General features: G+C 45.7%; 1 protein-coding gene across 1 annotated transcript; it reads left to right on the top strand.

Moving 5' to 3' along the window:
• Positions 1-5,716: 5,716 nt before the first annotated feature.
• Positions 5,717-7,570, top strand: LOC125539665 (probable purine permease 11). The gene is made up of 2 exons (XM_048703171.1): positions 5,717-5,960; positions 6,058-7,570. The coding sequence occupies exons 1-2, from the start codon at positions 5,924-5,926 to the stop codon at positions 7,182-7,184; spliced, it is 1,164 nt and encodes a 387-aa protein (XP_048559128.1). The 5' UTR covers positions 5,717-5,923; the 3' UTR covers positions 7,185-7,570.
• Positions 7,571-15,379: the final 7,809 nt, after the last annotated feature.

Genomic DNA, 15,379 nt, shown 5'->3' with positions numbered 1-15,379 from the left:
TTCTGTAATAAGGGGAACAGCCACTGGAGCAGAATTACCCTAGATACTTGGTAGATGAGAAGGCTGGCAAGGTCGATAGAAGTATATTGGATGTACATTGTCTTAATGTGTACTTTACTAGTACTCCTAGTAGCACCATGGTATTAGATACTGGTTCGGTTGCTAAATGTTAGTAAACTCGAAATAAAAGGCTGCGGAGTAAATGGAGACTAGCTAAAGGTGAGCTGGCAATATGTGTTGGAAGTTTTTCCAAGCTTGATGTGATCAAACATCGCACGCTCCCTCTACCATCAAGATTGGTGTTTGCATTGAGCATAGACATGATTGCATTATGTCTATCGCAATACGGTTATTCATTTAAGGAGAATAATGGTTACTCTGTTTATTTGAATAATACCTTCAATGGTCTTGCACCTAAAATGAATGGTTTGTTGAATCTCGATCGTAGTGATACACATGTTCATGCCAAAAGATATAAGATAGTAATGATAGTACCACCTACTTGTGGCACTGCCACGTAAGTCATATCGGTATAAAACGCATGAAGAAGCTCCATGTTGATGGATCTTTGGGCTCACTCGTTTTTGAAAAGTTTGAGACATGCGAACCATGTCTATTGGTGTATATGCATGAAGAAACTCCATGCAAATGGACCGTTTGGACTCACTTGATTTTGAATCACTTGAGACATGCAAATCATACCACATGGGCAAGATGACTTAAAGCCTCGTTTTCAGTAAAATGGAACTAAAAGCAACTTGTTGGAAGTAATACATTTTGATGTGTGCAGTCCAATGAGTGCTGAGGCGAGTAGTGGATATCGTTATGTTCTTACTTCATAGATGATTTGAGTAGATGTTGAGTATATTTACTTGATGAATCACGAGTCTGAATTATTGAAAAGTTCAAGTAATTTCAGGGTGAAGGTGAGAGATCGTCGTGACAAGAGGATAAAATATCTATGATATGATCATAGAGATGAATATCTGAATTACGAGTTTGGCACAGAATTAAGACATTGTGGAAATTGTTTCATAACTAATACAGCCTGGAACACCATAGTGTGATGTTGTGTCCGAACATCATAACTGCACCCTATTGGATATGATGCATATCATGATGTCTCTTATCAAATTACCATGATAGTTTATGGGTTAGGCATTAGAGACAACCACATTCACTTTAAATAGGGCACCACGTAATTCCGATGAGATGACACCGTATGAACTATGGTTTAGAGAAACCTAAGCTGTCATTTCTTAAAAGTTTGGGGCTGCGACGCTTATGTGAAAAGTTTCAGGCTGATAAGCTTGAACCCAAAGCGGATAAATGCATCTTCATAGGACACCCAAAACAGTTGGGTATACCTCCTGTCTCAGATCCGAAAGCAATAAGGGATTGTTTCTAGAATCGGGTCCTTTCTCGAGGAAAAGTTTCTCTCGAAAGAATTGAGTGGGAGGATGGTGGAGACTTGATGAGGTTATTGAACCGTCTCTTCAACTAGTGTGTGGCAGGGCACAGGGAGTTGTTCCTGTGGCACCTACACCAATTGAAGTGGAAGCTTATGATAGTGATCATGAAACTTCAGATCAAGTCACCACCAAACCTCGTGGAATGACAAGGATGCGTACTACTTCAGAGTGGTACGTAATCCTGTCTTGGAAGTCATGTTGCTAGACAACAATGAACCTACGAGCTATGGAGAAGCGATGGTGGGCCCGGATTCCGATAAATGGCTCGAGGCCATAAAATCCGAGAGAGGATCCATGTATGAAAGCAAAGTGTAGACTTTGGCAGAACGGTTCGATGGTCGTAAGGCTGTTGAGTACAGATGGATTTTAAAAGGAAGACGGACAATGATGGTAAGTATCACCATTAAGAAAGCTCGACTTGTCGTTAAGATGTTTTCCGACAAGTTCAAGGAGTTGACTACGATGAGACTTTCTCACTCGTAGCGATGCTAAGAGTCTGTTGGAATTATATTAGCGATTACTGCATTATTTATAAAATCTTGTAGATAGGATGTCAAAAAACATTGTTTTCTCAGCGATTTTCTTGAGGAAAGGTTGTATGTGATACAACCGGAAGGTTTTGTCAATCCTGAAAAATGCTAATAAGTATGCAAAGCTCCAGCAATCCTTCTAAGGACTGGAGTAAGCATCTCGGAGTTGGAATGTATGCTTTGATGATGATCAAAGATTTTGGGTTTATACAAAGTTTATGAGAAACTTGTATTTCCAAAGAAGTGAGTGGGAGCACTATAGAATTTCCGATGAGTATGTGTTGTTAACATGTTGTTGATCGGAAATGATGTAGAATTTCTGGAAAGCATGCAGAGTTATTTGAAAAGTGTTTTCCAATGGAAAGCCTAGATTAAGCTACTTGAACATTGAGCATCAAGATCTATAAGGATAGATCAAAACGCTTAATGGTACTTTCAAATGAGCACATACCTTGACATGATCTTGAAGGTGTTCAAGATGGATCAGCCAAAGAAGGAGTTCTCGCCTGAGTTGTAAGGTATGAAGTTAAGACTTAAAGCTCGACCACGGCAGAAGAAAGAGGAAGGACGAAGGTCGTCCCCTGTGCTTTTGTCATAGGCTCTATACGGTATGCCATGCTGAGTACCGCACCTGATGTGTGCCTTGCCACATATCTGGCAAGAGGGTATAAAGGTGATCTAGGAGTAGATCACTAGATAGCGGTCTAAATTATCCTTAGAGGAATAAGGATATGTTTCTCGGTTATGGAGGTGATAAAGAGTTCGACGTAAAGAGTTACGTCGATGCAAGCTTAACACCTATCCGGATAGCTCTGAGTAGAGATACCGGATACGTATAATGGGGCAACAATTTAGAATAGCTCCAAGTAGAATAGTTATTTGAAATGGCTCCAAATGTGGCGTAGTAGTTGCATCTACAAGATGACATAGAGATTTGCGAAGTACATACGGATCTGAATGTTGCAGACCCGTTGACTGAAACCTCTCTCACAAGCAAACCCAGAACTCTTTGGGTGTTAGTCACATGGGGATGTGACCTTGAGTGTTAATCACATATCGATGTGAACTGGATTATTGACTCTAATGCAAGTGGGAGACTGTTGGAAATATGCCCTAGAGGCAATAATAAATTGGTTATTATTATATTTCCTTGTTCATGATAATCGTTTATTATCCATGCTAGAATTGTATTGATAGGAAACTCAGATACATGTGTGGATACATAGACAACACCATGTCCCTAGTAAGCCTCTAGTTGACTAGCTCGTTGATCAATAGATGGTTACGGTTTCCTGACCATGGACATTGGATGTCATTGATAACGGGATCACATCATTAGGAGAATGATGTGATGGACAAGACCCAATCCTAAGCATAGCACAAGATCGTGTAGTTCGCATGCTAAAGCTTTTCTAATGTCAAGTATCATTTCCTTAGACCATGAGATTGTGCAACTCCCGGATACCGTAGGAATACTTTGGGTGTGCCAAACGTCAAAACGTAACTGGGTGGCTATAAAGGTACACTACAGGTATCTCCGAAAGTGTCTGTTGGGTTGGCACGAATTGAGACTGGGATTTGTCACTCCATGTAAACGGAGAGGTATCTCTGGGCCCACTCGGTAGGACATCATCATAATGTGCACAATGTGATCAAGGAGTAGATCACGGGATGATGTGTTACGGAACGAGTAAAGAGACTTGCCGGTAACGAGATTGAACAAGGTATCAGGATACCGACGATCGAATCTCGGGCAAGTATCGTACCGCTAGACAAAGGGAATTGTATACGGGATTGATTAAGTCCTTGACATCGTGGTTCATCCAATGAGATCATCGTGGAACATGTGGGAGCCAACATGGGTATCCAGATCCCGCTGTTGGTTATTGACCGGAGAGTTATCTCGGTCATGTCTGCATGGTTCCCGAACCCGTAGGGTCTACACACTTAAGGTTCGATGATGCTAGGGTTATAAGGATAGATATACGTGGTTACCGAATGTTGTTCGGAGTCCCGGATGAGATCCCAGACGTCACGAGGAGTTCCGGAATGGTCCTGAGGTAAAGATTTATATATGGGAAGTCCTATTTTGGTCACCGGAAAGGTTTCGGGGTTTATCGGTAACGTACCGGGATCACTGGGAGGGTCCCGGGGGTCCACCAAGTGGGGCCACAAGCCCCGGAGGGCTGCATGGGCCAAGTGTGGGAGGGGACCAGCCCCAGGTGGGCTGGTGCGCCCCCCCCCCCCACAAGGGCCCAAGGCGCCTAAGGGGAGGAAGGGGGGCAAACCCTAAGGGCAGATGGGCCTTAGGGCCCATGCCTGGTGCGTCTCCCTCTCCCCTCCACCTGGCCGCCACCCAGATGGGATCTGAGGGCTGCCGCCACCCCTAGGGAGGGAACCCTAGATGGGGGCGCAGCCCCTCCCCTCCCCCTATATATACTTGAGGTTTGGGCTGCCCAAGACACACGAGTTCCTCTCCTTCTTGGCGCAGCCCTACCCCTCTCCCTCCTCGTCTCTTGCGGTGCTTGGCGAAGCAATGGTGGAGTACCACGCTCCTCCACCACCACCACGCCGTTGTGCTGCTGCTGGATGGAGTCTTCCTCAACCTCTCCCTCTCTCCTTGCTGGATCAAGGCATGGGAGACGTCACCGGGCTGTACGTGTGTTGAACGCGGAGGTGCCGTCCATTCGGCACTAGGATCTCCGGTGATTTGGATCACGACGAGTACGACTCCTTCAACCCCGTTCTCTTGAACGCTTCCGCTTAGGATCTACAAGGGTATGTAGATGCACTCTCCTTCCCCTCGTTGCTGATTTCTCCATAGATAGATCTTGGTGACACATAGGAAATTTTTAGATTTTTGTTACGTTCACGAACACCAGCAGCTGCTGGGCCAGGGGTGGGGCTGGTCCTGCACTGCTCCGGAGATGGCCACCGGCGTGGGCGTGAACTGGTGCCCTACTCCGCCGCGGTGACAGGAGCGGGAGGTGTCGCCATGGGAGGAGGTGGTGCAGGCACCTCCGGCCGTCCAGCCCGCCCCCGTCTACCACGCATCGCCGGCCCACCTGTGGACGCCGCCGGCCTACGTCGACCTCGTCAGCGACGACGACGACACCGGCGGCCAGTGAAGACGACGACTGCCACGGCGGCCAGTGAAGACGACGACTGCCACGGCATCGACGGGCGTGGCAGGAGCGCGCAAGAGGCGTTTTTTTTATTTTGTTTTTATATGTTAATTATGAAACTGGGCCTTTTAAGTGGCTGTGGAAACTAGGCCGTTTTGTGGCCGACCCCTATATATGTTTTATGTTTTTTAAATATGTTTATTTACTTTTTTAGTTATTTCATTCTAGTTTTTATATTATTTTATTCACGTCCACCCCGAACACGATTTATAGTGCGGCCACGCGATGGGCGTACGTACGACCCATCTGACAAAGCCAGACGCGGGTGAACCCATCGGCGCCCCAAAGAGACAAAATCCGGTTAATCCGGACTTCCGTTTTGGGCCGCGCGGTGGAGTTGGCCTCACATGGCTGACCATCACAAGTGGTCACAATCACTTGGGGAGAGCAAAATCTCGCATACTTAGATTTGAAATTGAGATACTGTAAGATATCGTTAAACTAGAGATATTTTTTGATTCTCGTGTGGATTCACCAAACGATCAACGGCTCCATTGCTCAACGCTGGCGCCGTCTGGATTCTTTTTCCTCCAAGAGGCCGGGAAAATTGACTCACGGCAGAGGCGTCGCGCAACGGTGCGGTGCTGAGCTAAGTCAAGCTAATGTTGACCGCAGATTTAGACCCTAGCTAGCTAGCTAGCGCCATTGTTGTCCCCCTTATTACTCGATCGACGGTGGTCTCCGATTTCAACGAGAGGACGACGAAGACGACACGCATCTTGAACTCTCTGCGGATATGGGCGATGCGGGTGAAATTCATCTTCAGATTGCAGGTCCCTCTCGCCCTCATCTTGAATTCTTGATGCTGGAATTTTCTTGTGGTTGTAGGCCGCTGGATCCATTTGCCGGACTAATCGGCCGGCGATGCAGGTACACGAGGCGAAGAAGAAGCTCAAGGCGTAGCTGGCAATGGCACGTCCCCGGCGCCAACGTCGGTGTCGGAGCGCGTACAATGGTGGGCGGTGGTGCTCGTCAACGTCGTGCTCGTGCTCGCCGGGCAGAGCGTGGCGAACCTCCTCGGCAGGATCTACTACGACCAGGGCGGCGGCAGCTTGTGGATCGCCACGGTGGTTCAGTCCTGCGGCACGCCGCTCGCCATCCCGCTGCTCCTCTACTTCCGGCGCCGCCCAAAGGCCACCGCGACCGCGGTGACGCGCCCGCCGCTCCTCAAGATCTCGGCCATCTACGCCGGCCTGGGGGTCCTCCTCGCCGGCGACAACCTGATGTACTCCTACGCGCTGCTCTACCTGCCGCTGTCGACCTACTCGCTCGTCTGCGCGACGCAGCTCTCCTTCAACGCCGTCTTCTCCTACTTCCTCAACAAGCAGAGGTTCACCGCGCTCATCCTCAACTCCGTCGTGCTTCTCACCTTCTCCGCGGCGCTGGTCGGCGTCAGCCACGGCTCGGACGGGACCAACAGCAGCGTCCCGCCGGGGAAGTTCCCGCTGGGGTTCGCGCTGACGCTGACGGCGTCGGCGCTCTTCTCCCTCATCCTGTCCCTGATGCAGCTGACATTCGACAAGGTGCTCAGGAGCGACACCTTCCACGACGTGATGGAGATGCAGTTCTGGAGCAACACCGCCGCGGCCGTGGTGTCGGTGGCCGGGCTGTTCATCTCCGGGGAGTGGAGCGCCCTGCACGGCGAGATGGACGGGTACAGGCAGGGCAGGGTAGCCTACGGGATGACGCTGGCCTGGACGGCCATATCGTGGCAGCTGACCACCATGGGCCTGATGGGGCTCGTCGCGGCCGTGTCGTCGCTCTTCACCAACGTGATCAGCACCGTGGGGCTGCCGCTGTCGCCCATCATCGCCGTCATCTTCCTCGGCGACCGGATGGACGGGGTGAAGGTGCTGGCCATGCTCGTTGCCGTCTGGGGCTTCTTGTCCTACATCTACCAGCACTACCTTGATGATGCCAAGGTCAAGAAGATACTAGCTGAGAGATCAGCCGACGACGATGACCAACACCGGACTGTAAAACTCGCTACAGAGTGAACAAAATTCGAGCTGAAACTAGAAGAACAGAGCATTTTCGGGACAGGATAGGACTTCCTATCGCTGCCCACTCTATGATGTGACGTGGCATCTTTTGGTTGGTTATGATCGCAGGCTTCACATCGAAATTCAGGGGCGTGTGTGTGGGAGATTAGGGGGGATTTATGTATGTATGCCGTGCCGCTAAATGGCCTTGCTTTAGGCTTGCTGTAGCCTTTTCAGCATGATACCGTGCTGCTAAATGGTCTCATGTACAAATGTGTCGCTATAACTGATCTGGAGGTCCGCCGCTAGTTCAAACACTAATGTATGGAGTGGGGCATTTTGGAGGCCGAGCTCCATGGACATCATTATTTTTAAATTTTTGAAAATCTCATTTTGAAGTTTCAAAAAAGTCACACATGTTTGTACGGATGTACAGTATATTATGTGTGTAAAAATTGAAGATAATATGCATTATGATCCAAGCTAAACAAAAAAGACAAATTCATGCATTTTTTTATAGTGAACAGTGCACATACTCTTCATCATTTCAAAATCGCAATTTTCTCTTTTTTGTGTTGCTCTCATCATAATGTATAGCATCATCAATTTTTACAGACATGTATTGTACATCCGTATCAACACGTGTGATTTTTTTAAGAATTTTTGAAACTTCACACTGAGATTTTTTAATTTTGAAAATAAAGGACTTCATGGAGCTCGGCCTCCGTTTAGCATTTCGGTGATGTATGCTCTATCATACTGTACTTTTTAAATAGACTAGTAAACAAGCTCGTCCGTTGCAATGGGAAAAACCCCACCACCCGACATATCTCATCCACAGTTTATTATATCTGCCTTCACTCTGTTATCTATAGCTCTTTGGCGTACATGCATTTTCTCTGCAACACAAATATTCTTGTTCCATTGTTCAATCTTTTGCATATAGTTGGACCATAAGTGACAAAGTTTGAGAGGAGTTTTGTAAGCGGGTGGATGCATGAGTTGTATGAGCTGGTAAGAAATGCAGGGGAGTGCTGCTACACACACGGCGGATTTTGGAAGATTTTCGCATGATTATACACATCAAGTCGTCCATGCGTAGAGTATGTAAGCATTTTGTGTAGCTCGGCCAGTCACTGTCGTCTAACCCGAAGTTCTGAATGCAGGGTAGCCAACCTTGTGGCGTCTCACCTCCTCGGGGCAAAAACTATATTTTTTAAAGGAGAATTGCCCCCCGGACTCTGCATCATATGCAACCATATTATCAAAAAAAAGCCTGCAAAAAATACGAAGTGTGGTACAAAGTCTTGAAAAAGAAATAAAAGATACACAAGGCCACAACCGGCATAAATAAGACTTGATGCTTATATACCTATCCTATTGCTGGACCACCATTCAACCAGTTGTAGGTATCACGTACAACAGTTGCACCCATAAGCCATATGCTTCTTGGCTTCTGCACGACTGAGTAATGACCACGTATGGATCGAGTAAGTTGCTCTGTAGATGACCTGCAAAAAATTGATAATGTTATATCTTTTAAAAATGATGTCGTTTCGGTCCATATTGCCCAAAGTAATGTGCACACTCTGTCTCAAATGTGCGCCACTAGTTTAGGCTCCACCCCATTAAGCCATGTCCCAAATAAAATGTTATGTTATTAGATGAACCAACATTTAAAGGCCACGTGCACTGTGCGCCACAATAATTTAGCCAATGAGCATTGAATGAACAGATGTTGAATTGATTGGTCAAGATCATAAAACTACACCGTTTGCTACCCTCCCAACAATGTTTTGCCAGGTTGTCTATTATCAAGATCACTTTCTTATGAACAAACCTCATAAATTTTTTTATCTTTAGAGGCACCTTAAATTTTCAAATGTGTAGCGATTTGGGATTGGTCCAGTATTTAAATCAATATACATTGACTTTACTGAGAATACTCCTGATTCCGACAGTCTCCAGCATAGTGTATCCGGCTTATATCTAATAGGCTAATCTCCATCAACCTACGCATGAGATGTAGTCATCTATCCCACCGTTCACCCACAAGTGATCTTCTAAACTGAATGTTTAAGGGAACTGATCCTAAAACTATACTCGTGAAAGCCTCTTTCCATTGTACAATATTGTAGAGAGTAGGATATTGAATGGCCAGTGGCTTGTCCCCTAGCCATGTGTCCTCCCAAAACCTAGTGGTACTACCCTTCCCAACAATGAATTTGGTCCTATTGAAATAGGCTAACTTTGTACACATAAATCCCTTCCAGAATAATGAATCATTCGGCTGGCCCGTTACTTGCGAGTGTTTTGGAATGTAAGTACTTATTATGCAATAATTGTATACACACTCCCTCGTTCTCCACCGAAGTCTGTAAAACCATTTGCTAGGTAGGCATCTATTCTTTACCTCAAGGTTTTCAATCCCTAGGCCCCCTTGGTCCTTCAGTTTATAGATTATGTCTCATTTAGCCAACCTGTATTTAGATTTATTCTGTCGCTTTGCCAGAAAAAACATGATCGATAAAAGTTTAATCTTTTCTGTACCCTAACAGGTACTTCTAAGAAAGACAAAAGGAACATCAATATACTCATCAGCATGGAGTTAACGAGAATAAGTTGTCCCCTGTAAGACATAAGATTGCCCTTCCAACAACTCCATTTTTTTTCTTAAATCAATCCTCAACGTATTCTCATTCTTTATTGCTTAGCTTTCGGTGATGAATTGGTATTTCCAGACATCTAAATGGGAGAGCTCCCAACTCACACCCAAACAACTGTCTATAATTATCTTGTTCTTCTTTGGCGCGCCCAAACCAGAATAATTCACTCTTATTAAAATTTATTTTCAAATCTGATAGTTGTTCAAAAAGACATAAAACCAACTTCATATTCCTCGCCTTCGCCATATCGTGTTCCACATATTTGACCCAAAAAAAGCAACATATGCCAATTATTAGGAAACAAACTCCTCATAAACATTAGTATACTCCAGATTTTTGTATTTGCAAATATCTAATTGTAAAGTCTATTATCAAGATATATTTGTATACCACACACTTATTAAGAACGACACACACATACATATATGCTACACTAAAACAAGATTCGCAAATAAATCGAAGGAGACATGGAATTTTGTCATTTCTTATTATCACATCAAGTTTAATAGATTTAAACATGTTTTAAGGTGTATTTTATTAAGATATTGTATTTTAATTACAAAAATGTATAAATTTATCTTCAAATTAGCAATCATTGTGAGTTTGAAAAAATGACTTATAAATTAATAAGTATTAATTTTAGTATAACTATTGATATTTATTTGATTCGCACTAAGGTCCAATATTTGTTGGACCAAGACTGCTGGTTTAGTTGTCCTGCGCGCGCAGGAGGTCGTCGTGTGCGAAGATGTTGCAGAACTGGAAGACGACGAAGCCACTCTTCCTGGAGCCAATTACGAGTCCCTGGGCCGTGACAAAGTTCTTCTAGCCCGGGAGCGGGGCACGGGCCAGGCGGTGACAATTCCGGAAGACGGCGGCGGCGTCACCGAAGACGAAGTCGACGGTGCCAGTGATGCGGCAGTCATGGTAGAACTGATGGAGTGAGTGCGCGTACATCGTGTCGTGGTGGCCCCCGAAAGCGCAGCGGTAGAAGACGGAAATGTTTGAGTCGAATCATACTATTTATTTCAAAAATCCAAAAAATGTTCTTTTTAAACAGTTCACATTTTAAAGGTATTTTGTTTTGAAATTTTACACACATGCAGATCACATCCTTGTGTACTTGCACAATTTTTTCAGATTTTTTAAAACAAAAAGACATGAATTTTGAATTTAAAAAATGGCCTCCATGGGTGCTCCACAATGTCGTTCTCCTCACATGTCTACTTTTTAAAATTTAAGAGACCAAAAACATATTTTTCTTTTCCTTCATCTATAGTACTCCTTCTGTCCCATAATGTGAGACATTTTTTGAATAAATGTATAGGTGTGTCTAGGTCTTAATCGACTGAGACTTAACCAAATCTTAGTTGACTGAAACTTAACCAAGTCTCATTCGTGTGATTTAGTACGTAAGAAGAAAAAGAAAAACTGAAAAGAGAAATTTTATATGAACCTTCATGCAAGATCAAAGGCATATAGCATCGACTGAGACATAACGAAGTGTAACTCAACTGAGATTCAGAAAAACTGTAAATGTACTGTCTTTCCCCTCGTCCTAAGGCCAACTCCAGCGCACGACCCCATCGTGTCCGGGTGTGTCCGTTTAGGGTAAAACGGACATACCAGACGGTCCAGCGCGCGGACGCAAACAGACTTTTGTTTGTTTTATGTCCGCTTTCGACTCATTCCCGACCCAACTTTGAGCCACTTTTGGGGTGAAACGGACATCGCGTGGACGGGTGAGCCGTGTGCGCTTGTCCTCCCCTAGGCCGCCCGTCGGTGGCATAGGGGTCCCTTTTTCTATCCGCCCCCTCCCTCTCCAGCCGCACCCCTCCACTCTTCTCCACTCTTGACCCTCGCCGCCGCTGCATGCTGCCATTGCTGTTGTGCAGCTCGGGCGCGCGCTTGCCCAGCCCCCTCTCCCTCGATGCCCCGAGCTACCCGACCACGACCACCGTGCTTTGCGCACCCGGCGGCCGGATTTGGAGCGGATCCGATCGAGCTTGAGCTCGCCCGGCTGTGGGAGGCTGCGCCATGCCATGGACTGGTTGGGCACTGGGACGGAATGCCCCGACAAGGTCGCAAGGCCGCATGCAGGTACTGGCTCCTCCTCTAGCCGCTCGGATCTACACCGTCGGTGGTCCACCGCCAGATACATGAATGACAGTAGGCCGGGCTCGGCGCTGACCCAAAAGCTCGTCGGCACACCGTTGCCACTCATTAAGTGCGACGACTGCTCAAAGAAGGTCTTGCGCCGCGTGTCTACAACGCCAGAACATCCCGGATGGGTGTTCTTCAAGTGCTCAACCGATGGGGTCTGTGCTACTTTATCTTCGGTTGTGCTCTCGGATTTGATTATTTGTGCTAACTTAAAATTTTATTGTGTAGAATAGGTGCAAGTTTTGGTGTTGGGAAGAAGAGTACATCGATATATTGATAGAGCACAATTTAGTAGATGTTCGTGCACTTTTACCTAGCATAGAGGCTAGAGATGAGACTAGTGCACTTGTTGCTAGAATAGAGGCTAGACATGAGACTAGATGTGAGGAATCAACGTCTACTTCTTTACACTCGAAGAAGAAAGAAGCACCCAAGATCGAGCCTCCACAGATCAACAATGAATGCATCGAGAAGGCACTAATCCAACTTACAGGAGCAGTTATGGAAGTTGGATAACTTCTAAAATGTATTCTTGTGGTTTTTGTTTTCTTTGGTCTTGTTTTTCTAGTCAAAATTTGGTGATGTATTCCCATGTATCAAAAATCAATGATGAAAAAAAGATATGGGCTTGCAAAGAAAAATATACGCGGACAGGATGTGGCCGCGCGTTGAGCGCACGGCCACCGCATCCCAGAAATTGCCCGGACATGACCCCATTGCCCTACCCAAACGGACAGAATCCGGGCAAAACAGACATCCGTTTGGGGTCATGCGCTAGAGTTGTCCTAAGAGAATCTCCAGCCATTCGGCCCCCAGGACACCGAAAAAGAGCCGCCTGGGGCCAAACCAGCGTTTGCTTGGCGCGTGGGGGCGATTGTGTTCCCAGTTGACGCCCCCAGGTCACCGCCAAAGTCGCGTGAACTCGGCGACATTTCGTAGAAATTTGTACAAACTCGGCGATCTGGCACAAACTTGGCGATAATTCATAGAAATTTGAAGAAAAATAGATAAACATGCAAACTACGCCTAGCCCTGCTACGCCGCGGCCGCCGCCCGCCATCTACATGCTGAGGAGCCTATAGAAACGGGTGTAGTTGCCCTCGTCGTCATCGCCGCGTGCCCCGCCGGAGCCGCTGCCGTCCCTACTGCACCCGTGGTCAGGGTCGCCGATGAGCGGTGGGGCGTTGGACGGGCGGGACGGGCGTCGGTGGCGCCTTCACTGCGCCGTGATACGTCTCCAGCGTATCTATAATTTTTGATTGTTCCATGCTATTATATTACCCATTTTGGATGTTTATGGGTTTTATTATATACTTTTGTATTATTTTTGGGACTAACCTATTAACCGGAGGCCTAGCCCAAATTGTTGTTTTCTTGCCTATTTCAGTGTTTCGAAGAAAAGGAATATCAAACGGGTTCCAAACGGAATGAAACCTTCGGGAGAGTTATTTTTGGAACGGAAGCAATCCAAGAGACTTGGAGTAGACATCAGGGACGCTTCGAGGTGGCCACGAGGCAGGGAGGCGCGCCTACCCTCTGGGTGCGCCCCCCACCCTAGTGGGCCCCTCGTGGCTCCCCTGACCGACTTCTTTCGCCTATAGATATGTCCATATACCCTAAAAACATCAGGGAACTGGATAGATCGGGAGTTCCGCCGCCAGAAGCCTCCGTAGCCACCGAAAACCAATCTAGACCCGTTCCGGCACCATGCCGGAGGGGGGAATCCCTCTCCGGTGGCCATCTTCATAATCCCGAGCTCTCCATGACGAGGAGGGAGTAGTCCACCCTCGGGGCTGAGGGTATTTACCAGTAGCTATGTGTTTGATCTCTCTCTCTATCTATCTCTCTCGTGTTCTTGAGTCGGCACGATCTTGATGTATCGCGAGCTTTGATACTATAGTTGGATTTTATGATGCTTCTCCCCCTCTACTCTCTTGTAATGGATTGACTTTTCCCTTTGGAGTTATCTTATCGGATTGAGTCTTTAAGGATTTGAGAACACTTGATGTATGTCTTGCATGTGCTTATCTCTGGTGACAATGGGATATCAGGTGATCCACTTGATGTATGTTTTGGTGATCAACTTGCGAGTTCCGTGACCCCATGAACTTATGCCTAGGGGTTGGTACACGTTTTCGTCTTGACTCTCCGGCAGAAACTTTGGGGCACTCTTTGAAGTTCTTTGTGTTGGTTGAATAGATGAATCTGAGATTGTGTGATGCATATCGTATAATCATACCCATGGATACTTGAGGTGACATTGGAGTATCTAGGTGACATTAGGGTTTTGGTTGATTTGTGTCTTAAGGTGCTATTCTAGTACGAACTCTAGGATAGATTGAACAGAAAGAATAGCTTCGTGTTATTTTACTATGGACTCTTGAATAGATCGATCAGAAAGCATAACTTTGAGGTGGTTTCGTACCCTACCATAATCTCTTCGTTTGTTCTCCGCTATTAGTGACTTTGGAGTGACTCTTTGTTGCATGTTGAGGGATAGTTATATGATCCAATTATGTTATTATTGTTGAGAGAACTTGCACTAGTGAAAGTATGAACCCTAGGCCTTGTTTCAACGCATTGCAATACCGTTTGTGCTCACTTTTATCATTAGTTACCTTGATGTTTTTATGTTTTCAGATTACAAAAACCATTATCTACCATCCATATTGCACTTGTATCACCATCTCTTCGCCGAAGTAGTGCACCTATACAATTTACCATTGTATTGGGTGTGTTGGGGACACAAGAGACTCTTTGTTATTTGGTTGCAGGGTTGTTTGAGAGAGACCATCTTCATCCTATGCCTCCCACGGATTGATAAACCTTAGGTCATCCACTTGAGGAAAATTTGCTACTGTCCTACAAACCTCCGCACTTGGAGGCCCAACAACGTCTACAAGAAGAAGGTTGTGTAGTAGACATCAAGCACTTTTCTGGCACCGTTGCCGGGGACGTTAGCGCTTGAAGGTATATATTTAGATCTTGCAATCAAATCTTTTTGTTTCTTGTTTTATCACTAGTTTATTTTATAAAAAAGTGGAATTGAGTTTGCCTCATACGCTTCAAATTTTTAATATCTTTTGTGAGAATGATGGAAACGAAAATTGTGCTCAAATGCTAGAAGAAGAAGTCTATAAAATGTTTGGCACTAAATCTTTGAATGATGAGCATGATTGCAATGTTGTTAGTATGAACTCCTTGAATATCCATAGTACTAATGATGATTGCACCAGTCATGATGAAAATGTCTCTTATAAGCATGTCAACTTTTGTGGAGTGCATAGAGTTTGCAAGTACACACCAAATAGGGAAGATAGATTTTGCAAGAGGCATAAGTATTTAGAAACTAAATGGTTGCAAGAGAGGCTAGATGTTTGT

The sequence above is a fragment of the Triticum urartu genome, chromosome 2 (assembly GCF_003073215.2).
Source record: "Triticum urartu cultivar G1812 chromosome 2, Tu2.1, whole genome shotgun sequence".
Lineage (NCBI taxonomy): Eukaryota > Viridiplantae > Streptophyta > Magnoliopsida > Poales > Poaceae > Triticum > Triticum urartu.
The sequence above is the reverse complement of the archived record's forward strand: the minus strand, read 5'-3'. Positions and strand labels throughout refer to the sequence as shown.